This window comes from Convolutriloba macropyga, chromosome 9 (assembly GCF_964194025.1).
Source record: "Convolutriloba macropyga chromosome 9, txConMacr16.3, whole genome shotgun sequence".
NCBI classification, from domain to species: domain Eukaryota; kingdom Metazoa; phylum Xenacoelomorpha; order Acoela; family Convolutidae; genus Convolutriloba; species Convolutriloba macropyga.
The window spans coordinates 57,307,753-57,334,122 of record NC_134476.1 but is presented as its reverse complement, the minus strand read 5'-3'; the positions used below and the strand labels follow the sequence as shown (position 1 = coordinate 57,334,122).

Here is a 26,370-nt window from a genome sequence, read left to right as displayed (position 1 = left end):
CTGACTATCACAAAGTAAATTAAAGCAATTAACTTTCACAAAAGATTTAAGGGCTAATATTAAAATAGGGAACAAGGACGAGAAAGGCACTGAGTTCATGATAAGTCAAAGAGCTGATCGATTGTCAACAAATAAAACCAAAATTCAAATCTCAAAACAACAACAGTAGAATCATCTATCAAATAGAGATTAACAGCGACATAAAGGATAGAAACACGTCATTAATAATTAATCAACTGACATCTAGTCATTAGTTAGTTTCAGTTAAATCAGAGGAAAGGAAGTTAGTTCAACTCAAACAGATAAGGATGAACAGCTAATCAACTGCTTACAGGTGGGAAGTGGGTAAAATAGTTCAGTATTGTTAGCTGAAACCTTTTCACTATAAATACCCAAATCAGTATCCACAATTCAATTTTCTTGAATGGCCCGTTGAAACCACCTTTTGTTCACATTAGCAACACTTGCATCTTATCAAAAAAATACTGATGAGTTAGTCTACGAATAGATACTCCATGCAGTTCTTGTTGCATCTACAGGGCACTTTCTCCTTAGCCCCATCCCCGTTGTTGTTCCCACTGCTGGTGCCACTTCCATTGTCTTCCAGTACACTGGCACTGCTGCTTCCCTCCGAACTGGCTGTCTCGACCGCAGCCGCCTGAGCTGCTTTGTTCTCCTGGTCATCCAAGTGGTGTCTGTATGTGAGGCCTAAAGAGGTTAACCAAATCAGAGAGCACAATAAATAAATACACTGTTCCTTGAAGCGCAGATATAAACCACCCCTTTTCGCAATCAAAAGTTTAGTTTGCAGGATGCTGGATTGTAGACTTTCCTGTAGTCGTATCCAAACCATGCAAGAAATCTTGCCAATATTTGTCTTCAGATTTTGAAATCGTCGCAGAAGTTCGTTGTGGATGAAACAATTTTCCATGAATGAACTCTTTGCTTTATAAAGCGAGTGGTACTTTTTGTCTAACAATTGCATTTTCAATTTCAGTGACTGGAGCAGGCATTCTAAATCCAGGCAGCTTGTTGTTCATGTCTTTAAACACATGAAACATGTATATAGCCGTTGATGACCCCCTTGGCGCACAACGGGAATGAAGCAACAATACAAAGAACAGATAGAAACTGACCGAATTTTTTCAGAGAGTCCAAAAGCTCTAAATTTGTGTAGTTTCAGTTAGATTCTAAAAATATAATTAATTCAGCTTCTAAATAGAAGGCTTTACGTTTAATACTAATGCCAGCTAGCAATCGCTCAAATTAAACCTGATAAGCTAATGCACCATGACATAATGACCGGGCTTTATCAGTTTATCCCGGTCCTTTTGATCTTTCTCGTTTGACCTTGACCGTATTCACTATATTATCACAATCATAGATTAAATGTATTTAATATCCATTCAAAAGAAACTGAGTGAGGTAAGAAAAAATCAAACCTGAAAGTAGTGACTTATGTAAAACGAAAACTATGATCGAAATGTAAGACGAAGTTAAAAAACATAGGACAAGTCGACCAATACAACCCAAAGAATCCAATGAAAAACTTAGAAAAACTGCATCTGACCACCTGATCGATTGAAATACGCTGGCCAAAAAACAGGGCCTACCGAAATTGGAGAAACTAAAATAACCAGACCAACTGAGAAAAAATCATTGTTATAACTCTTGAAGCTTTAATCCCGAGGGTTCAATTTCATCATCAACTTTAATATACTCAGAAACACACACACAAGCCTTGAAAGGGGTTTATTGGCCACTAAAGATGCAAAAAATCAAAAAACACCCGGCAGATTGCCGGAAAATAGCCGCCGTTGATTCTTTGGGTTCACTCTATTGGGATTGAAAGAAAAGAAAATATCAACAAAAATTGATTTTTGTAAAAAAAACGATTTATTTTGTAAGTGCGATTTATTTTGTAAGTGCGATTTATTTTGATGTCATTTCGTAGTTGAACATACTCCTGTCTCTCAGTGAGAGGCTACAGGGTCTAGTATGAATACCAATAAGCATTATAGATAGTAACTAAAACTTATGAGAATAAAGTTCAAGTACCGGGCATCTAAAGATGGGCTTTATTTTATGGGTTTATCCCGTTTCTATTTCTGATTTTGATTTTTTATACTGACTCTCTTCATTTTGATTGGCTTTGCTGAGTAGCTGCTGATTAAAAGGACTTTGAGTAGAATGACAGAAGACTGAAACTAGCCTAGAGAAGTCAAAAATATTTCACGCAAAATGTCGAAAAAGCGGCAAAAAGGTAAAGCGAAAAAAAAGTTCGACGAAGTAAAAAAAAACATAACAGGACAAGTCCTGACGTACAATTCAAAGAATTTTCATTGACTAAACAGAAAACTAGACCTAGAACGGACTATGAATGGATTGGGAAAACCATTTAGAAGAAAATCCTATCCAAAAAATCGAAAAAACAGTAAAAATCAAAGTGAAATTGCCGCATGTGAACAAAACCACTCGCGAAGACCATTTTCTCACTCTACTTTAAATTTAGAGTGAAAAATTTTCACGCCGCAAAACCACTCACTTTTTCGCTCCACTTCCTGTTTCGGCGTGACCAAAGTCACAACTCCAATTTGACTTTAAAAATCATGAAAATGTGTGAACAGATCTTAAAAAAAAGATAGCGCCCCAATACAATTCAAATTCTTTGAATTGTAAAATTCTTTGGATTGTAAAAAAAAATAGGAGCGCTATAATAGCCGGCTGAGAAGATGAGGCGGCTATTAAAAAGTATAACAAATTTTCTTAATTGGAAACTTCTTAATTGGAAACTTAGTTGCAGTTAAATCAGAGGACAGGAAGTTAGTTCAACTCAAACAGAAAATGAAGAACAGCTAATCAACTGCTTACAGGTGCGAAGTGGGTAAAATAGTTGAGTTGCTAGCTGAAACCTCTTCACCAGATAAATACCCAAATCAGTATCCACAATTCAATTTTCTTTAATGGCCCATTAAAACAACCTTCTGTTGACAAGAGCAACAGTAGCATTCAATCAACCAAATACTGATCAGTTAGTCTACGAATAGATATTCCATGCAGTTCTTGTTGCATCTACAGGGCACTTTCTCCTTAGCCCCATCCCCGTTGCTGTTGTTCCCACTGCTGGTACCACTTCCATTGTCTTCCAGCACACTGGCACTGCTGCTTCCCTCCCAACTGGCTGTCTCGACAGCAGCCGCCTGAGCTGCTTTGTTCACCTGGTTATCCAAGTGGTGTCTGTATGTGAGGCCTAAAGAGATTAACCAAATTAGAGAGCACAATAAATAAATACATTGTTCCCTGAAGCGCAAAAATATAAACCGCCCCTTTTCGCAATCAAAAGTTTAGTTTGCAGGATGCTGGATTGTAGACTTTCCTGTAGTCGTATCCAAACCATGCAAGAAATCTTGCCAATATTTGTGTTCAAATTTTGAAATCGTCGCAGAAGTTCGTTGTGGATGAAACAATTTTCCATAAATGAACCCTTCGCTTTACAAAACGAGTGGTACTTTTTGTCTAACAATTTCTTCAATTTCAGTGACTGGAGCAGGCATTCTAAATCCAGGCAGCTTGTTGTTCATGTCTTTAAAAACATGAAACATGCATATAGCCGTTGATGACCCCCTTGGTGCACAACGGGAATGAAGCAGCAATACAAAGAACAGATAGAAATTGACCGAATTATTTCAGAGAGTCCAAAAGCTCTAAATTTGTGTAGTTTCAGTTAGATTCTGAAAATATAATTAATTCAGCTTCTAAATAGAAGGCTTTACCTTTAATACTATTGCCAGCTAGCAATCGCTCAAATTAAACCTGATAAGCTAATGCACCATGACATAATGACCGGGCTTTCTCACGGTCCTTTTGATCTTTCTCGTTTGACCTTGACCGTATTCACTATATTATCACAATCATAGATTGTATGTATTTAATATCCATTCAAAAGAAACTGAGTGAGGTAAGGAAAAACTCAAACCTGAAAGTAGTGACTTATGTAAAACGAAAACTATGATCGAAATGTAAGACGAAGTTAAAAAACATAGGACAAGTCGACCAATAAAGTAACCCAAAGAATTCAATGAAAAACTTAGAAAATCTGCATCTGACCACCAGATCGATTGAAATACACTGGCCAAAAAACAGGGCCTACCGAAATTGGAAAAACTAAAAAAACCAGACCAACTGAAAAAAAAATAAATCATTGTTATAACTCTTGAAGCTTTAATCCCGAGGGTTCAATTTCATCATCAACTTTAATATACTCAGAAACACACACACAAGCCTTGAAAGGGGTTTATTGGCCACTAAAGATGCAAAAAATCAAAAAACACCCGGCAGATTGCCGGAAAATAGCCGCCGTTGATTCTTTGGGTTCACTCTATTGGGATTGAAAGAAAAGAAAATATCAACAAAAATTGATTTTTGTAAAAAAAAAAACATTTGTAAGTGCGATTTATTTTGATGTCATTTCGTAGTTGAACATACTCCTGCCTCTCTGTGAGAGGCTACAGGGTCTAGTATCAAAACAAATAAGCATTATAGATAGTAACTAAAACTTATGAGAATAAAGTTCAAGTACCGGGCATCTAAAGAAGGGCTTTATGGGTTTATCCCGTTTCTATTTCTGATTTTGATTTTTTTATACTGACTCTCTTCATTTTGAATTGCTTTGCTGAGCAGCTGTTTTTAAAAGGACTTTGAGCAGAATGACAGAAGACTGAAACTAGCCTAGAGAAGTCAAAAATATTTCACGCAAAATGTCGAAAAAGCGGCAAAAAGGTAAAGCGAAAAAAAAGTTCGACGAAGTAAAAAAAAACATAACAGGACAAGTCCTGACGTACAATTCAAAGAATTTTCATTGACTAAACAGAAAACTAGACCTAGAACGGACTATGAATGGATTGGGAAAACCATTTAGAAGAAAATCCTATCCAAAAAATCGAAAAAACAGTAAAAATCAAAGTGAAATTTTGCCGCATGTGAACAAAAAAACCACTCGCGAGAAAGCGAATTTTTGTTCAAAGACCGTTTTCTCACTCTACTTTAAATTTAGAGTGAAAAATTTTCACGCCGCAAAACCACTCACTTTTTCGCTCTCTTTCCTGTTTCGGCGTGACCAAAATCACAACTCCAATTTGACTTCAAAAATTATGAAAATGTGTGAACAGATCTTAAAAAAAAATAGCGCCCCAATACAATTCAAATTCTTTGAATTGTAAAATTCTTTGAATTGTAAAAAAAAATAGGAGCACTATAATAGCCGGCTGAGAAGATGAGGCGGCTATTAAAAAGTATAACAAATTTTCTTAATTGGACACTTCCGAATTCTTTTCACCTCTCGAGTTTGTCCACTAGCCCATCAACATTTTACAAAGTTTAATTGGCGCTTGAAGATCGGTAAACTCAGAAAACAAAAAAAATCGCAAATTTTATCCAAAAGTTGCTAAATTGGCGACGTCAATATCTTCAGAACCATTTCAGTATCTTCGGAAACTATGCATTAGGCCAATTTCAAGCCAAAAAAGTTTTGCTGGCCCATACAAATCAACAAATCTGGCACATATTAATAAAAAATGAACAGCTCAAATTTTATCGAAAAAAATGCAAGATATTAAAAACTTGAAAAACATTCCAAGGACCTAGCAAATATTCAGTGACCAAACATAAACCGACTAATGTCGGAAGAATTGCTCTCCAACGACAGGCGGGTAGAAAACTGTTTTAACACGCCGGGATTCGAGCCATTAACCTCCCGATCCCTAAGCAAATGCACAACCCGCTTTGCCATCAGACACTTATTTTTGATGTGCTGCAACCAATTTATATTAACAACAAGCTTTACTTCAGAGTGAGAGCAATTGAGATCACTCAAAAATGAAGAACGAAAGCATGAAAACGTCACTTGAGAAGTCAAAGAATGTTCTAGAAGAGAAACGCAAAATTGTCAAGCAAAAAATTTGAATAAAAAAGACCAACACGAATAAAATAATTGCTATGAACTTCGTTCACGAGCAACTAATTATTAGACTCTAGAGGTTTCCTGGCCCCTGGGGTCAGAAACACTCAAAAACTGACAAAAAATTCCAAAAATTTAAGCAAATTAGTTAAATTTTGCATGTTTGCAGCACCAAAACATATAGCTCACAAAATGGTCATAAAATGTAAATATGTATCACAAAATACCTTTATCAACTTCTACAAAAGCCAATTTAAGACTAGTCAAGCAAAGAACTCGGAAAATGACAAAAACGGGAAAATTGCACCAATTTGGGCTCAAGAACTACTCCTAAAATTGACCTTCCCAGCAACTTCACCAGTCTAAGCACTTGAAGGACTTCTAACACCAGCTAAAGGCCTCTGAAGTCATGAAAAAGGAGTGAAAAACATTCGACAAAATAACAGCAACACGGGTCCTGAATTACCATGCAAAGAATTGAAGCAATTGGACAAAACAATATCAGCTCTTCAAAACGAACAGCCTCCGATAACAAAGAAATCGAATAGCAAAATGACCACGAAAGTAAACTGAACGAAAGAATTTTAAAAATACTTCAATCCTTTTAGAAAAACAATGAATTCTAGGTATTATTCCCAACAACGTCAACCTCAAAAGACTTTGACAAAAAGAGCGTTTTGACAGCAAACAGTAACTTTGTAGAAAACCACAGCAGACGATTTAAATGGAGCACTCATCACACAGTTGTCAAAAAAACAATTGCGAATTTCATTGAAAATGGGTGGCATCAAGATCAATGAAATACGCAACTAGAACTTGACCTCGCCAGCATCTATTGCATAATCTATCAATAGAAAACAATTACCTATTATTATATCAGTTTTCATGACAATAATTTGGGGGACCACACCACAAAGTCGTAACAAATGCAGGCAACAATCAAAATTTCACAACATTGTCGAAAACCAAAGGCGTTGAAACCAAACGAAATATTAGCTATAAACCTAAATGATTATATAGCTCCAATTATGCCTAATTCTGGAGCAAATAAAAACTATAATTAATAAGACTTACCGACAGAAAAACGATTACAAAAACGGTTATAATCCAGAAAGTCTCGAATAATTTTCTAAATCAAGTCGTGTCAAAATTGTTATAACCTGCGGCTTCGAAATTAATAAACTGATAAACACAAATTTAATTTTTAAAAAATAAGTCAATGGGAAATTGGTGGTGTCAGAGAAGTGAAAAACAGAAGTAAGTGGTGTCAGATTACTGAAAACGTTTGATATGAAACAACTTTTTAATTGATCGAAATGAGACGCGAAAGAACAACAAAATATGGAAACATTCAAAACATTGCTTAAAACAATTCGTATGAATGATGTCAAAACCATTAATTTCAACTCAAATTAATAAATCAGTTTAACAATGCCTCAACAAAACCATTGAAACCTAACACTGATGAGGTTAAATAACAACAAAAAGCAGGACAACAACAGGGAAAATCCAAAAAAAAAATCATTTTTATTTCATGAAGTCAAATAGAGTCTGTGAAAAACATTTTGCCTTTTGAGGGGTTTAAACAAGTGCAGCTTTGCACTATTTGAACATACGGATTGCCTTTTAAAAATAAGAAAGAAAACGAATAAATAGCAAAAATAAAAGTCAAAATTGCCACGTGAAAAAAAAATGATCTTAAAAGCCGCAAATCTGTTTAGACACCATTCTCTTGCTTCACTTTCAAAAGCACTCTTGAAAACACTTCTTTTAACTAAACGAATTTCGCTCCTCAAGCGTAACTACTCAAGCGTGACTAAAGTCGCTACTCCACTTTGCCCTCCATTGACAAGCAAGAAAGTCCAAAAAATCGATCTTAAAACAGACAGCACATCAATACAATTTAAATTCTTTGAATTGTAAAAAAAGAAGGACAAGTCTTGAATTGCAATCCAGAGAATTGAACTAACCAAAGAACTTTTTTCGAGCAACACCAAAGTAAGACAGTCAACAGAGAATAAACAACTTTTTAACAAAATATTGGCAGAACGCTCCCTTAGACACAACTTGGGGAAATAACAGACAGTGCACAGTGGGCAAACAGAATACTCCTCAAATTTAGCATAACGTACAACTTTAGAATTCACAAATCAACCATTAGCAGCTCCGTTAGGTGAAAAATGGAAAAAGTACGTCGAAAGCCGAAAAGATATATAAAAAATGTACCAGAAAGAGATGGTAAAAGAGTCAAACTCAATGAAAACTAAAGATTAACCACGATTGACTAGAAAACCAAATTTCGATTACTTACGCTTAATTTGCAACCGATGGTTAATCACTGATGTACAATTAGAGTTATATGACAAAAAGAACAAGTAAGAGCAAAAATCGCCAACTAAATTTTAAAAACACAGTGTCAAAATCAAGAAAGACACTACGTGCTCAAACAATTAATTATTGCCTCGTCAAAAAACAATGGAACTCTCATTACTCACACTGTGTTCTAACACGAAAAACTTCAAAATAACATAGCTTTTACTACTCATTCGGGAGCCAACGAGACCAGATGGTAACCAGTAAAACAAACAGTACAATTGAGGGATCTATAAAAACGTGCTAATTTAATAAAAGGCATGAAAGTCCATTATTTGCCGCTTGATCAACTCAAAAAAACAATTGTGCTTTTAAGAGAACACGTGCCACCTTTTGGAACAATTATTTAAAACAATCAAAAGAAAAACAGAACTGGAGCATGTGAGAAAATTTGCTTTCGCAAACTAAAAGTTCCTTCAAATATCAATTTCTCCATTCACTTTGCAGATAATTTAAATGATTACGCCTCAAACCTATTCAATTTTTCATCTCTCCCGTTTCTACTCCAGCGTGACTAAAATCAACACTTTAATTTGATTTTTCATCGACATGAAAAAGGTCATAAAAAACAGATCTTGGAAAAAACAAATCGAAGACACCGGAATCAATCCAAGTACAGTTTAATTTACACCGTAGCCAAATATTATTTACCAAAGTATTAATTTCATTATACCATTTCATTTGAAATAACAAGAAACCGATGTTCTTAGAAAATTCATAAATTAAGAGAGAAATCTGTTTCAACGCCATTCTCTGACTTCACTTTTAAAAGCACTCTGAAAACACTTCCTTAAACTACTCGATTTTCGCTCCTCAAACCACTCCAGCTTGATTAAAATCACTACCCCAAATTGACCAGTGTGAATAGATCTGGAAAAAACTGCACACCAATACAATTCAAATTCGTTGAATGGTCAAAAAAATAGCAGGACAAGTATTGAATTGCAATCCAGAGAATTGAATTAACTAAGGACCTTTAATCGAGCAACATTAATCAAAGACAGTCAATTGAGAATAAAATAAACTTTTTACAGAAACCTTGGTAGAACGCGCCCTTAGAAAGTACATAATACAAACAACTTGGGGAAATAACAGACAGTGCAAATGGGCAATAAAATGAGCAAAATCAATTTATAAATCAACCATTAGTAGTTCCGTTAGGCGAAAAATGGAAAAAGTACGTCAAAAGCAAAAAAAAATCAATAAATCTTCCAGAAAGACATGGTACAAAAGTCAAAGTCAATGAAAAGTATAGATTAACAAAGACTGATCAGACACCATGCCGTACTAGCAACCGGTGACGATTGACAAAGGAGCAAAATTGTGGAAAAATATTCAAAAAAGGCAAAACCGTAAAAACTGAAATTTTAATGTAAGCATTTCTTTTAATGTACTGAAATAATTATTTCAATTATTTACGCTTTATTTGCACCCGATGGTTCATCCCTGATGATCAAACAGAGTTATATGACAAGAATTACAAGTCAGCGAAACAAATTGCTTATAATATTAAAAAAAAAACAGTGTCAAAGTCATAAAAGACACAAAATTATTGCCTCATGATGGAACCTCGCATTACTGGCACTGTGTCATATCACGAAAAAAACTTCAAAATTACATAGCTTCTACTACTCCTCAATCGAGAGCCAACAAGACCAGCCAGTAACAAGAATAAGAAACAGGACAAATCGGATCTATAAAAACGTGCTATTTTATTAAAAAGGGTGAAAGTCCATTATTTGCCATTGATCAACTCAAAAAAACAAATAGGCATTTAAGATGACAGACCACAGAAAATCCAACATTAACAGTTTAGGCTCAAAGATCACCCAAATTTTTGAAACGAAATGGTCTGAGGTCGAAAAACACTGCCATGAACACATAAAATTTATACGGTTTCTTTATGACGTACTAGCAACCGGTGACGATTGACAAAAAAGGGCGCAAAACTCTGGAAAAAAATTCAAAGGCAAAACCGTAAAAACTGAAATTTTAATGTAAGCATTTCTTTTAATGTACTGAAATAATTATTTCAATTATTTACGCTTTATTTGCACCCGATGGTTCATCCCTGATGATCAAACAGAGTTATATGACAAGAATTACAAGTCAGCGAAACAAATTGCTTATAATATTAAAAAAAACAGTGTCAAAGTCATAAAAGACACTACGTACTCAAACACAAAATTATTGCCTCGTCAAAAAATGATGGAACCTCGCATTACTGGCACTGTGTCATATCACGAAAAAAACTTACGAAAAAAATTACATAGCTTCTACTACTCCTCAATCGAGAGCCAACAAGACCAGCCAGTAACAAGAATAAGAAACAGGACAAATCGGATCTATAAAAACGTGCTATTTTATTAACATAGCTGGCAGATTGCCAGAAAATAGCCGCAATAGATTCGTAGATCGACAGTCTAAAAAAAACAGTAAAAAAGACAGACCAAAAAAATCGTCTTTTCATTGAAGGCTGATCTGTTATATTTTGATTAAAAATCTGTATAAGTTATTGCTGCCTCTATTAGCTGATCTCAAATAACCTTCATTTAGAGTGACACACACCCATTTGACCTTATCTCTTTGAATTAAAGTAAATAAAAGTCAATTTTAAAGTGAGGAAGTCATTTTTGAGAGTGAGGTAAGTCAAGTGTGACCAAAAATTTAATCACGCGCATGAACAAAAAAACTCGCTCCACTAAGAGCGAAAAATGACGTCACACATGCAATTCAGTTGAAATTGCATGAACCAATGAACAAAAAGTGGCTGTGACGTCATATGGTCGTAACAAAAATCATGACGACGAAATAAAAAAAAACCAAGAGAAGGCCAATAATAGCCCCAGCTATCGCTGTGCGGCTATTAAAAAAGAGTGAAAGTCCATTTTTTGCCATTGATCAACTCAAATAGGCATTTAAGATAACAGGTGCCACCTTTTGGAACAATTAGTTAAAACACTAAAAAAACAGCAGAACTGCCGCATGTGAGAAAATTAGCTTTCGAAAACCAAAAAATCGTTCAAATATCAATTTCTCCTCCAGGGTGATTAGAATCAACACTCTAATCTAATTTGACTTTTCGGCATGAAAAAGTCATAAATGAACAGATCTTGGATACAACAGGGAGAAATAAATTTACACACCAGCCAAAAATTAACTACCAAAGTATTAATTTCACTTTCCCGTTCCACTTGAAACAACAAGAAACAGATTATCAGGGTAAAAACAAAATATGTTCTTCAAAACTTTATAAATTGAGACTCCAAAACCATTTTTAATAATCGGCTGTCTGGTAAAAATTGAATTTTTTCGACAAAAAATACCAAAAACGATGGAAAAACATAACCAAAGTACATCTCCAAAAAGATAAACCGAGCAAAAAAAAATAAGGCGAAAAAAATCTTCAAAAACCTGTTAAAATTTTTGCAAATTATTTTTATTAAAAATTGCTAATTTTCAATAACTGCTTTCAACACAACTTAAGAAACAGTTCCTTCTTATTAGTCGAGCACCCATGGGACATTCAAACACAAAACACACTTAAAACGTAAGCAACGAATAAAAACTACAAAACACCTGCCGAATTTTTGTTCTAGAAAAAATGTGCCATCAAAACTTTTATTAACAATAATTCAAAAACAACCCTAATCAAAGATTTGATTATAGTGATTTATAAACAACGTTGTTCATATTTAGCCTATTTTCTTAAACAAACAATAAACTGGTATTAACGAAACGCTCCAAAAACCAACATCGAAACTAATTTCGGCAAAAAACCCAGGACAATAAAAGCACGAACGGACAAAAACGCTTAAAAAGCCTCTAACACATTGAAATAAAAAACAGGACACGAATACATAAAAACTCTAATATATGATATGGTAAAGTTACTTGTTAATATGCTTTAGAAAAGCCACTTTACCCAAAAAAATTTTTAGAAGCTAGAAAACTGCTTCGAAAAGGCCGCAAGTATTCAAAAAATGTCTCGATTAGATGAAATATTTTTAAACCTACTTTATCGCTCTCTCTGAACGCTGCATGAACAAAAAAAAATCACTCGCTCACACGCTCTCTCCCTCTCTCTCTCTCTCTCTCTCTCTCTCTCTTTGCTCTTCAATTCGTTAGCAGGTTGACAAAAACATTTAGTTTTCACGTTCAGCATTGACTTTTACATCGTGTTTTAATTACTCAATACTTTAAAATTATCGACCAAAAAGACGCTCGACCAACTCCCTTGTAAGAAAGACAAAAGGTCAGACGAAAAAATAATCAAACAAAAAGACAGTAGCACGAAAAATCAAAAAAAAAGACCAACAGGACTAACGTAATTGCAACGAACTTCAGTTGAGATCAATTAAAAACAAATATTCAGAACATAACCGGCTAACGACCGGCGAGCGGTTGCCTTCGGTAGTACCCAGCTGCAGCTCAGATGCAAGCATTTGGAGGGGATGTCAGCTGATTGGGGAGTGGGGGGGAGGGTTGGGACAGCGTGACAATAAGGCGGTCCAAAACCCCAAGATTTTTTGAAAATGCTGAGATGTTATAATTTGATGAAGAATCTGAACTTATTGCTGCCCTCAAACACCCTTCAATTACAGTGACACACAATGACTTGACCTTATCTCTTTAAAGTAAAGTAGAGAAAAGTCAATTGCAGAGTGATGACTATTTTTGAGAGTGAAGTAAATAGCTTGTGACCAAAAATTTAATCACACAAATGATGAACAGAAGACTACCAAGAGTGATAAATGATTTCAGGTAAGCAGTTCAGTGAAAATTGAAAGCATGAACGAACAAAAATCAGATTGGAAGAGCGACGCCATATGGTCGTAACAAAAATCCTGTTGACAAAATGAACCATGGTAAGAAGAATTCCGGAAACAACTCGAAGCGTCGGAACATCACCAGCAAATCTTTTGTCTCAAAACAGATACTCTTTACCTCGCCAGAATTGAAAATAATTGCTAAAAAAACTTATGCCTCATAACGAAAGAATCGAGCATTGAAATCATTGAAGCTAGCTAAAAAAAACAGTAGGCCATCATTTAGGGTTCAGAAAAGACTAAAAAATCTAGAGATATAATTTTGACAGAAGACACTCGCTGTAAGATTTGATAACGTTGAAAATTGCCCAAAATTCTTGGGATAGACAAATGTTCATAGGCTCAAAAACTGACCGGGCTACAATTTGTAATAAAGTAGCTTATCATTTTTAAAAACTCAGGCCAAGAAACGCAGCGCAAAAGCTTAAGGCACGTATCATTCTCAGAAAACAAATTGCCCTCAACAAAAAGAAAACTGAATTTAAGAGGACTCAAGAAAACATATGTTGGAGATAGTGAACAAAACAAAAGCAACAGAGTAACACTCAAAAGCAAACAATTGTTTATATATTATTATATACATTATATATGAAATCAATTGCAAACAATCGCAAACAATTTTAAAAAACTTAAAACATGAAATTAAAATTTTTTTACAGAGAAGAAATTAGTGACGATGCAACTATAGGTCTGAGGAGAATGCTTGAATGATGCCTGCTGAGTATAGATAATAAGAAAACACTGTGATAAAAAACAAGAAACAAAAAGACAATTTCGTAAATTTTGAAAGTTAAAAATCCAATAGGAAAATGAAGTACAGAAATTTTTCCTTAGTAAGGATGACTGAAAACAACATGCTCAAACTCTTGTCTAAATTAAAAACTTTAAAGGTCTCGAACACAAAAACTTTTCGTCAATTTTGTGGCATGACTTTCAGAGAGCTACATATCAACTCATCATTGGTCAAAAGCTATTTATACCAAATCAAATTACAAAGAAAAATACTGATCCGATTGGACAAAAAAAAGCCAAAAAGGTTATCTATATGCGACATTCTCTCAAAACACTTATTAATGTCAAAAAGTCATTCACTGAACGCAGCGCATAATCGAAGAACTTCTCTTGCTCAGTAAAATGTTGCTCATACGGTAAATTTACTCTTTCGCTTTTAGATCAGAAAGCCGTTTGAACAAACAGTACTCCCGCTAAAAAAGATCAAAAGATAACCAAACTCCTCTTCGAGTCGTAGAAACCAAGAGAACGACAATAATAGCCTCAGCTATCACTTTGTGGCTATTAGAAAAGATCACAGGCTACGAATTTTGTTTGAGAGCAATTCCAAAAATAACCGACTTACGTCGGGCGAATTGCTCTCAAACAACTGCCGAGGGGTGAAGTGGCGAACCACTTGATGCCCTCTGGGCGTTGCCTGTTAATCCCGTTTATGAGGAGGGAAAAGGGTCAGACAAAAAATTGGTCAAGAGAAAAAACGCAAAAAGACCACAGGATTAACATAATTGCTACAAACTTCGTTTGAGAGCAGTTAAAAAGTTCAGCAGGTAGCGCATTAAGCTTATTCCTTGGATAATCGACTATTCGTGCTTCCTCTCAGCAGTAGGCTTAAAAATTTAACCGTATCTGTTGTCTATCGGCATTAAGCGTTCAAATAAACTTGAAATTTAGGGTTTAATTGGCGTGTTATTGGCATGTGTTATTTGCTAACCTGCATTCTTGTAGTTGATTGTGAGTTCTTTCCCAGCAGCGATGTCTCCCTTGGCAAAGAATGCCACGTGATGGTAGAAGGGATCTATGGAGTTGTACCACACACACATTGAGAACAGGTTAGGGTTGCAGGCGTGGTTGAAGTACCTACACAACACACACACACTACGCTACGATGCCACCACCACGTCATTAATGTATAAAGTTTTACAAAGACCTGTCAACTTTGCCCAGTAAAATTTGGAACAAATGCACTCTCAAGGCGGTCAAAACACAAATTCCTTCATCTTCTCCGAAAATACGCGTCCTCAAAATCATAAAAATCAAAAACTTTGCACAAAACTCAGGCGATTCATCAACAGAGAACGTATACGACATCATGAAACAACAGCATGAATTGTAAAAAAAACGGCAAAAAATACCGACAAGTCAAAAACTCACTTCATCAATTAGTTATAATTAGTTAATTAAACACAGTAGTTTAAAATCATTATTTTCAACATTTGTGCATTGAATTCGTATTCGAAACACAAAATTAGCGGTGTTACTGCTACCGTCATATTAAACCATAATATAAATAATGTCACTAACTTGGTTTTACTGACGCATAGAAGCGATATTTGACTTAACGAAACAAAACATAACCGACTAACATCGGCGAATTGCTCTCGAACTACTGACAAGCAGTTGCCTTCGGTATCCGGCGGTAACTTTGGCGAGGCTTAGTTGACGCTAGTTAAATCTAAAAGAGGTGGAAATGAGGGAAAAAGGGATGCATTAGCTAGGGTTTTCCGTTGCTGCGGGGGAGGGACTTGGGCTGAGTGAGGGGATTGGGCTGAGTCAGGGTGTAAGGGAAAAGTTAGAAGGAGGGGGTTGCGGAATTTATGAAGGCGAAATAGGAACCTCTGAAGTTGGAATAAAGAATCTATGTTACCTGCAGGCTTTTCCCGCCTATACTGCTTTCGAGGACGAAAAGTGAAAAGCATTAAAAAACCACAGGACTCGCATTAAAAATCACAGGACTAATATAATTGCTGCACACTTCGTTTGTAAGCAATTAAACAAATATGCAGTGAAAGCTCAAAACAATTGAAACTACGGCTTCAACGTCATTACAAGCAAGTTAATTTTTTAAAAACTTCTTGACTGTCCGATTTGCTTTTACAGTAGTAGCCCTTCAGAAATCTTCATTTTTAAGTTATATATACTATGTTAACAAACTGCAACGTATAGTAGAATTTGTTTCTTTAGGCCTTACTTTTGCTCAAAACGTTTGATTTGCGCTACGGCGGCGTGAAGGATGTAAAAAGTTTTTAATGAATTTTCATTCTCGCTTTCTAGGATATTAAGCAAAAACTCGATTAGGCGAAAAAAAATTTATAGCCATAAAGAGAAAGTTCTGAACTAAGGTTTTGTTGAAATTAGGCGGATACCAATTGAAACACGTAAAGGAGGTACTGCAATATCCGCAGGGTAATATAAAGTAATTCAGTGACTATAAGAATTAATTTCGTAGGAGTTTTCTTGCGTTTTTGCAACCAGTAGTTGTAAAAATATTTACATTGAAGCTATTGATAAGTGTTGTGGCCACAATTCTTTTAATGTTATTTCCTAATCAAAATCATTGACCCTGATGACACTGAGTACAGTAAAAGATGCAAAACATTAAATACAATGATACATTTTGCATGAACGTTTCACAACTCGTTTGCATGTAAAGACGGCTGTTAGGGACACCTAACAAGTTTAAAAAACTTAAGGTGAACTATTAAGTTTTAATTGTTATCCGCCTAAATTCCAAAACTTCAGTTCAAGATTTTCGCCAAACGTCTGCAAAAAATTCAATCACCTATTCACGTTTTGTTTAACATCCCATACCCAAGTTAAACTGCTGTTCTTGTACTGTTTGCCATGCTGTTTCGATTGAAAATAACCAATGCAGAGAAAACAAAAGCAACTCGCTCAAAATCAAGATCTAGAACACAGTACACATACAAACTATATCAAAAAACTAATAGACTCAAGGCGTCTCCACCGAAGCCGTCTTGCTCTAGTTCTTTCAAGATATGGACCGAAATTTCTTTACAAAAGGGAGAAAAATTCGGGCACGGAAACGTTATCACGTTTTGGGGTATAATACAATCTGATGGGCGGCCACTGTTAGTTTTAAGATCAAACAAGCTGAAGGTTCTAGTTTACCGGCAAATTTTTAAATACGAAGAAAATAACATTCTCAAAACCTTATTTTTCAACAAGATAAACCTGTGCATAAATCAAACATTGTCATCATTTTCTTCCAGCAAAAGGAGCGAAAAAAATTTGAGTGGACAGCAAATAGTCCCAATCTGCCTCCAATTAAAAATTTATGGGCAATTGCAAAGCAACAATTAAGAAAACAGAGTTTTTTTCACAAAAATTTGGACGCAAAAATGTCGGAAATTTGACAGCTTTTGTTAGAAATTTGTCTGAAAACTTTAGAATCTGTTTATAGGTTGCAGTTTGCGTTGCACATTGTAAAACAGAAAATTTTCAACCGATGAACCAACAGATCTTTATTATCCTACCTTGCTTCATTTCCCGATTTCATCGCATCAATCGTGTACTCTCCAGGCTTTTGGAAGAAATCCATATCAAACAAGTAAGTCCTTCCTCTCGCATCATACACCATTCCCCTCAATTCTGCCTCACTGAAAGGCAACACCTCCCCCACGTACTCAACTACAAACGTGTTCTTCTTAATCGGGTCAAGGGTTCTCAGACCCCAGCCTCGTCCATTTGGGGTTTTGAACAGCTGTAGTCTAACCGTGCGTCCTCGCTGCACCACTTTGTTTCTACACTTCTCAAGTGAACAATTGCATCCAGTACTGCATTCATAGATGGGGTTTCCTGTCAAAACTTTCAGAGATCCATCTGGCTTGTAAGCGAACTTGTGACCGTCCATAGTAGCACACGGGCATGTATCTCCGCACTCTTCGCAATCGCAGCATATTGAGATTGGGACTCTGTTTTTGGGCCAGTTGAGGAGTCCTCTGTACTCAAAGTTGTCATTGGGGGTTGTCAGGTCCACGTCATTTATCACCTCAATCTTAGGAACAGTAGGACAGCGAGGATCCGACAATTTATCCGAGAAGGCCTGAAAAAAATCACAACAGATGGTCAGGGGCATGAATTGTTGACAACCTACTGATGATATAGCAAATTTGTATTTGTCAGTACAGATATCTGGATATTAGTATTTTGGAGTTTGCGCAACATAGGACGCCAATAATAGGAGCAAATATGGCACAAAGCTATGGACGCTATAATCAGCGCAAAAAGGAGAGAATACAATGAAATACTTGTTCGAATTAACAGACCTGGAGTGTTTTGAGCTGTAAGTGTCTGGCAGTGTGGTACTCTGGCATCTGTTTTAACTTCCTTCTGAACTTGGCAATGACCATGTCACAGTTGTCCAGATGCAGTGCTGGCTCCCACGTATTCCTCTCCTCTGGCCAGTCCTCCCATTTCACCAAGTAGTAATCCTCTCCCCACCTGCACAAAATGAATAATTAAAGTCAAAGCAAATGAAGAACTACAAGAAAAAAATTAAAATACCAACACCTCTTGAAGGGCTTGAAACAAGATCCTTGAATTACATTTAAACCGACTAAACCTGCTATAATTTTCGCAACTATCAGTACGTGAACTAGGTTATGAAATTTCGCTCTTATGAAAAGGATCAGCGAACCTAGAACAATCTTGTGAAAAGGTCCGCGCCGCATTGCGTCTTGGCAAACCCTAATCCGAAGAATAAAGATGTCAATTTCTACAAACCAACAACGATATTTCAGCGTTGAAACAGGCACTACTTTATGCACTCTGTAAAACTTTATGCACAGGCATATTTTATACACAATGTAAAATAATGTAAAAATTCAAAATGCACAGCTGTCCAACTAATTTTCTTCCTTTTTCACTTGTTGCGCAGTTTTCAAGCATTGTTGAACTTCTGTTCAAGATTTCAACGAAATGTTTCAAAACGAAGTTTGAAAATCAGACAAGGTTCCTGGTTCCGACATTGGTTCCTGGTTTCTTTGTAGGAGTCGTCCATCAATGGAAAAACTATATTTTCAATCGATCTGTCTTTTGTTTTATTTTATAAAAAGTTATAAGGCGCAATTTAAAAACGACTTGGAAAATTTAACAATAAAATCATAATTATTGTTAAATAACTAATGCGTTTCAAGTCGCCTATTTATTGTGATGGTTTTGTATGCTGCGTGCAATTGAATCCAAAATTAATTCTTTGCCTTGGAGAGATTAAATGGATGGAATCAGGAAATGATGAAGTTTGCTTTCTCGGAAAAATATTTTCCATGAAAAATGTTTCCAAGTCTGGTTAATAGAATCTTTCATTCAGTTGTCTGAACATTAAAAAATCATCAAAAGGGTAAACATCAAAAATTCAAGATTTTCAATTATTTCGTCCAACAATATAGGGAGAACAAGCGGTATATAAAATACAATTGTCTCACCATTGACTAATTTTTTGTCCTCAATGCATTAGGAGTAAAAAGGTAATTACACAACCCGGTCTTCTTTCACAATTCATTATAACTTTTCAGCTGATCATAAAACTTGTCCTCCAAGGTTAATGTTGGAACAGAACTTTCTTTGGAAATCAAAAGTGCTAGGCGACTAAAGCGCAAAACAGAGAACGATAAACCATAGCTGGAGGGCATTTTAACACCCTGTCAAAAAATGAAACCTGAAGAAAAATTATCGCAAAAGAACAAGAAAAGCTTCCTAATGCCACCTAGCTTCATTGGCACGCTGCTCAAAGGAAATTGTCGAAAAATTTCACAAAAACTCCCAATTGTACGTTTGATGTTTCTTTCAGATAAAACGCTTAATTGAGCTTATTATCTCGAAATTTTCAGGCATAACTTAGTTTCCGAAGAACCCCCCATGTAAACCAAAGAACCCCCTTGTAAACGCAAAGTTCGAAAAAAAGCAGATTGAAAAGTCTGCATGCAGAGTACTGCCTAACAGTAGAACTTTTAAGAAATTGCTAAGCCGCAACAGTAGGTGTCGCAGTATAAGAGGCTCACAAAATAACTCATTGCTCACTGGACCTGATATCTGCAAAGTTTCTACGGGTTGGCGTATTACCATCGGATCAACCATCACTTTCTTTTTTGTTGTTGAAGGATCCCAGAACTAACGTTGTAGTTTGTCAATATACGCGCCAGATCTTAAACCTATATGCGCTAACCACTACAACGCACAGGTCAGGGGACATAAAACATCAATTCACCCTAAAAACAGTTTTGCATGAAATAAATTCGACCAACAAAATTAAAGTTGGTTTATCGAGTACCGAACGCCACTCTATCACTTGTATTGAGAAAAAAATATCCCAGCCGCTCAACAAATGTTCCAGTCCACCCAACCACCCCTAAAGCCACAAAATCACCACACCGCCCTGGTGACCCGTATTTTATACGCTATTCCAACCCGAACATGCTCTTTGCACCAAAGCAATTCTTTCACGCATCTCGCTATTTAATCAACCTTCCCTCCAACGTTTTTGAAACCTGAGAAACGCCCCCATTTCCTCTCATTCACATTCAATCAAACAGTTTCCGTCCTCATTTAAATCAATCCAGTCACACGCTCCGCTAATCCTCCTGCTCAAAATGTGCCCGAGTGCTGATGTTGAGAATAATGTGCCGCCAAACGAACAAAAAAATTACATCATCGATTATTCATATCCCACCGAAAGCCCATCATACCTCAGCTCCTTGATTGATATGCAGTCGCCATCATGGGGACAACAGGAGAATCCGTTCGCAGCCAACCATGTGGCGCCTGGTTTTCTAGCTCCGAAATTTCAGCCAATCTATGGGTACTCCGCCGAGGTGACCCACAACTGTTTGCACTTGCCCCCCCCAGATTTCAGATAATGCATTATTGATCAGGGAACTTGCAGACGCAATAGCAAGCAAAAATTTAATCCTACGCAGGAATGGCAAATTGCACAGTATAATGGCGATAGTTACAGTAGCACGCGGGGTAAGATCAATTAGAAGGCGCGATTTACTCGCAGTCGCTCAATAATGACCTTAAAATGACGTACTTTAAAACGCTCATCACCAGTAAAGCAGAGATTGCTATCGCCGAGTTCGCCTCCTATGTTAGCAAGTTAAAGGGAACCAAGAAAAATCTGAAGGTAAACTCGATCAATTACAGGCAGTTGTAAAATCTCACTTGAAAAAATAAGCCCTTTTTCCGCATCTTGAAACAATTAGTAGCGACAACGTCATTTAAAAGTCTGCAGCAATCTCGATCCTAGCTGGCATTGTCAAGTCTTGACAAAAGTCTTGATCTTTCTTTACGGTTAATGAAGCATTTAGGCTGACGCCACTAGACTTCAAAGAATGGTTGAAGGAGAAGGCTCTGGCACAAAATATATTAAAAAGAGCGCAACAACAGCCAAATCTGAGAATAACAGCACTTCGCCAAAAGACTAAAAAATTTTAAGAAGTATTTGCTAAAGTAAGTGCCTTCGTTTGCCGTAACAACTTTCTCTCACTGCACTGTTTGCAAGCTAACCATCGCTTATGGGTGTCGTGTTTTAAATGAAAACAACTACCAACCAATGGGCTAAATAGGTCATGAATAACTTGTTTTTCTTGATTACAGAACCACACCTTCCATGAGTGCCCTCAATCAAGAAAATTCCTGGCAGAAGGGTGCAGCAGTTAACTAAACCCGCTATTGTACGGAGCAAAGTCTTCTCATCCAAAATGTCATCAAGTTCTATTACTGTTCAGCCTTCTGGCAACGCATGTCAAAGCAATGCAACTAATAATCAACAATCCTCTAGTAAGACCACTACGCTATCTGTCACTGATGTTTAGAGACACCTAATAGTGATAAAAATGCAGTTGGCGAACTTGACGGTTAAAATACTAACTCTATGCTTTTGTGATACCACCAAAAACTCTTGGGTGGCCGGTAGTTGCACATAGACTCAATTTGCACGGCGAACTACCTAGACTTACTGAAGGGTAAAATACCAAGGGTGTCATTGACATTAAGGTTGTTGAACTGGTTTTGAACCCAGGAGACCATCAACATCAAACCGTTTACCATTAAGCCTTTCCATATATAGGGCGTTGAGGTCAGCTCGGATAAAAATACTGTAGCCGCCATTGATCCTCTGACTGATTCCCGGAACCCTTCAACCTTTGCCGTACGCTTACCTATAGTTTAGGTCTTGAGCAACCGTTACCATCGCGTTGTTTACCCACGACGTGCTTTAAAAGCAACATTGAACAAGATAAGGAAATGACAAGTGAAATAGGATCGTGGAACGATTTGGAATCGTTTCGAGCCAGCTTGCAAATTGGCCCACGATGTGCAGCGGCTGCAAGGGTTTGCCATAAGGCGGAGTACCACCATGAACGATGCCCAAGGGTACAATGTCGGAATGTTGTGCGCCGCAGACAACGTCCAACTCCCAAAAACGATTGGCAGGGGATGAAGACAAGAGCGGGAAGTATAACATAACCATTCAGGATGATCTTACCAAAGGGTACCAGTTTGAGGTTACCAACACTTATGAGGCTGATAACCAGTCCGATAGAGTTGCACCCACCTAAACACCTGGGAGGACCCCACAGTTAGCGTCGTAGCGTATGAATATTGTTGTCATATCTTTGGAACCAGACTCACTTGCCTGCGCTACTTATGCACCAAAGGCACTGCGAACGACAATGGAAATCATTAACCTAAAGCCGCCAAAGCCGTCCCAGGTAACTTATACATGGAGATTATCTTGACTCCGTAGAATCACTTGATGACGCTATGAAATATCAAAGGAATTGGCACAACTCTTATCTCGGTGGGTTCAAGCTTACTAAGTGACAAATGTGCCAAATCTAGCTAATCGTATAGATGCTTTCCAATCTAATGGGAACAAATTTATTGCTTCATGCAAGGAGGATTCATCGCACGTGCTTGCCAAAAAATGGGCCACATATGGCATCTCAGTTGTGAACAGGTTTACCAGCTTCGCTATTACCAAGTAATTGGACCTAATTGTGGTGTCGCATTGTTTTCCTCGCTCCATTTACGATTGGTGACCGACTGCTCCTAAAAGCCATCTGCCGAAAAACATGTTATGGACAGCTCCCGTAGGACTTTTGGCTTGTAGTGCGGATCTACCGAAACATGGAAACAGCAGAATCCCCTTCAAATGCTTAGCGACACTTCGTGCATTGGCATTCCTATATACGTAGATAGGTCGGGGAAAGTCTGTTTAACCTAATTTTAAGTGAAAAAAAAACACGATATGTCCCGAATAAGAAGCATTTAGGCTTAATAATTTCTAGTTTTTCTATACTATTGTTGACCGAATATGAACAGTCAATAAGACAAAAAACGGTGAAAGAGCATCGAAAAAAACCTTGCTGTCTAGGTTTCACTTATTATTTTGTGCGTACAAATGTTCATGTTTGCTTTATACTCGAAATCCAAATCCAATCTACTGACTATAGTTTTCTATCAGAGATTCCAATGCTTAACACTTCCTACCTGTCAATTTCCATCTCTCTTATATCCTCAACTACGAATGCCTTCTTGTACAATTTGGGCTGACTAGGAATATACAAATCATTGTCATCTGCATTCGCATCTTCGGACAAGCGTCTCTTCCTCAACTTGGCCTTCTCAAACACGTGCTCTTGGAACCTCTCCTCAGCTTTCATACTTATATTCGCCTTTTTCATATTCGGTCTCAGCTGAGAAAGTCGATCATTCTCCAAGATCCGATCAACTTCTTCGTCCATTTCGTCGTGCGATTTCTTAGACACTACATCGTACCACTCTTGTATGGCTTTAACAATCGCTTCATCAACTGCATTCGTCTCATCAGTTGAACTTTCTTGACCTTCTGAAAATTGTCCGCTTGTTGTGTCCTGCTCGAGAGAACTAACACTAGCTTTATGGTCCTGAGTTTCATTATTTCTAATAACACCACTATTACTACTAGCATCATTACTACTACTGTTTTCTTTTTCGTCATTATCACCCTCCTCCAATTTCTTTTCCAAATTAGTAATTTCAGCATTGGGTTTGATTTCAAGTCGGGGTGCTTTCAAAGTAAATGATGATTCTAAATATTCCTTTTCTCTCAGTGCCTTCTCTTCTTTCTCTTTCTTTATTAAGCTAAAGCAACTATCTTGCGATTTCTGCTCACTGATTTCTGATAAAATATTTGTAATTTCAGATCTCTCCCTTTTTTCCACCTCTTCTACCGCGTCTAAAAGTACTGTATCTTCTGTATTCGATCTGGCATCTTTGCTTTTGGACTTAGTTGTCGGCTTTTTGGAAGAAGTTATAATGCTAAATTCTTTTACAGTCCGTTTCTGCGGTGCACGGCCCGATCTTCTCACTTCGCCTCCTGACGCTTTTTCACTAAAATCAGAGTCGCTATCTAAACTGCTTCGATCATCTGACTTTTCACCTATAATTGAGCTGCTTCCAGATCTATCTGATGATTGCTTTTCTAAACTGCCAGATACGCTTGAAGATGCTTCACGACTATCAGTGGCGGGTTTGATGCCTTCACTTACAATATCCTTATGCACGTCGTTTTCGTTTACAATATTTTCTTCAACTTTGTTCTTAATGCTATCCTCTTTGTCTAATCTGTTATTAAGAAAACTGCTCAAACAATGATTACTTCCATCTGTATTTCCATTTAAATAGTTTTTGTCTAAATTTTCGTCGAGAGGCGTTTGATTTTCTAACGACTGATGATCATTTTTATTCTCTTTAAGCGTAATGTTTGCTGCAACAGGAGTGTTTTTAATTTCGGTCAGGACTTCACAGTCGTTAAAATTGTCGATCCTTTCAGTAGAAGCAATAGTGGTTGCGTTTTCATCATTTAAAGAGGTCATTACCATGCCCACTTAAGACTTGATGAAACAACTGTCTATCAAATTTTATTAAGTTGTTAATGTTTTCGTCGGTCTTTGCTCTCGCTCAGCCCAAACACCGCCTATTTAGGTTGGGCAAATCAAGACTCTTGGAAGCACACACAATCTGAAAAGGGAGACGGAAGTCAAAGCAGTTCTATTTTGACAATGACCTAAGATAAGAAGGCTCAAAGTCCGATTAACAAACTTCTGGTACAATATACAGCACATGCAGTTGCTCATATAGAATGACACCTATAGGAACACTCACCATTACGTCGCCAATCCTACATTTTCAGCAAGCAAATACACTTGCTGAAATCAGCATTGTCCGCTCTCCCATGTTTTAAGATAAGGCTTCATACGCTTTCGCTGACAATTTCATGACACGCGAGACAGGCGGACAGATTTTTGTCACTAACATCCACGTTAAGGTAAATACTTTCCGCGCAAAGCTTCTAAAACTGATTAAAGGAGGAAAAAATGGATATAATTGGTTCTTCTTATCAAAATGCAGTGAAGCGTAATTAAAATTTATATCCCTCAAAGTTTTCAACATAAATTAAGGGTTCAAAACTTAACTTAAAGTGGGTTGAACTTCAAGTGAGGGATAATTAATCGCCTAATCCGTCATAGCTTCTTAAACTGATTAAAGGAGAAAACGTGAGATATAATTAGTACTTCTTATCAAAATGAACTGAGGGGTAATTATAATATTAATCCGTTAAAGTTTTGAATATAAATTAAAGGTTAAAACGCATAGATAACGATACCCCTGCTTGCAAATTGCGGACATTTGTGACTTAAAACGTGATTTTTCGAAATCAGTGACGGAATTTGGAACGATTTTCCGCAGCTTTTCTTGTCACTGTTGTCCACAATGTAACCAATTTTATCCCGCGCGAGATGGAGTGACAAAATATTGTCACTCGTGTTCGCAAGCGCGCACTCTGCTGAATTTTTAGGATTGGCGACGTAATGACAACGCCTTACGGAAAAACGTCCAAAAGCAAAGTCTCACAGTTGGTCATGGAACAGTGTAGGTCGAAATTAGCTCACAAGTTTTGTGTGCTCACTTGAGATATAAACTGATAGACACATTATGATATCAATAATTCAATGCTTGTTTGATTTAGGCCTGAATTGATTGAATTTTCTGTATTTTAATTGAAATCGTACTCTACAAATTGATTGTGTTTTCCATATAAATGTGTTCTGTGCTTTAGAGCTCTTTAACTCCTGCTTAAGATTCACTTACTTTCTCTTTGCTCTTATCGATGTCGGGTTATATGGGAGAATTCTTTCAATAGTCAAACTGTGTAGGTCACATTTTGTTGTGTGATTTAATCTGCCTGCGGGCTCTTTAGCGGTCCAATTCGAATTATTCAGACACGTTCCTGTTGATTTACAAGCATAATTTTATAATTGCGAAACGTTCAACATTGAAGAAGTTTTTTTTCGAAGTTAAAAGTTGTTCACAAAAAGAGACGGAAAAGCAAATTGAATGGATGCTTCAAGATGTTTT

At 36.7% G+C, this 26,370-nt stretch overlaps 1 protein-coding gene across 1 annotated transcript; it reads right to left on the bottom strand.

Moving 5' to 3' along the window:
- LOC142345888 (uncharacterized) lies at nt 1-25,003 on the bottom strand. The gene is made up of 5 exons (XM_075398323.1): nt 23,461-25,003; nt 18,237-18,411; nt 17,445-18,013; nt 14,882-15,027; nt 1-708 (listed from the first exon to the last, which is right to left on the bottom strand). The coding sequence occupies exons 1-5, from the start codon at nt 24,831-24,833 to the stop codon at nt 494-496; spliced, it is 2,478 nt and encodes an 825-aa protein (XP_075254438.1). The 5' UTR covers nt 24,834-25,003; the 3' UTR covers nt 1-493.
- Between the last annotated feature and the right edge of the window lie 1,367 nt (nt 25,004-26,370).

Excerpts from the sequence above, each read along its gene's own strand:
- LOC142345888 (XM_075398323.1), bottom strand. The coding sequence starts at position 24,833 with ATGGTAATGACCTCTTTAAATGATGAAAACGCAACCACTATTGCTTCT. Across the intron at positions 18,412-23,460 it reads AGAGAGATGGAAATTGACAG|GTGGGGAGAGGATTACTACT; the intron begins GTAGGAAGTGTT and ends CATTTTGTGCAG. Across the intron at positions 709-14,881 it reads AATCAACTACAAGAATGCAG|GCCTCACATACAGACACCAC; the intron begins GTTAGCAAATAA and ends TAACCTCTTTAG.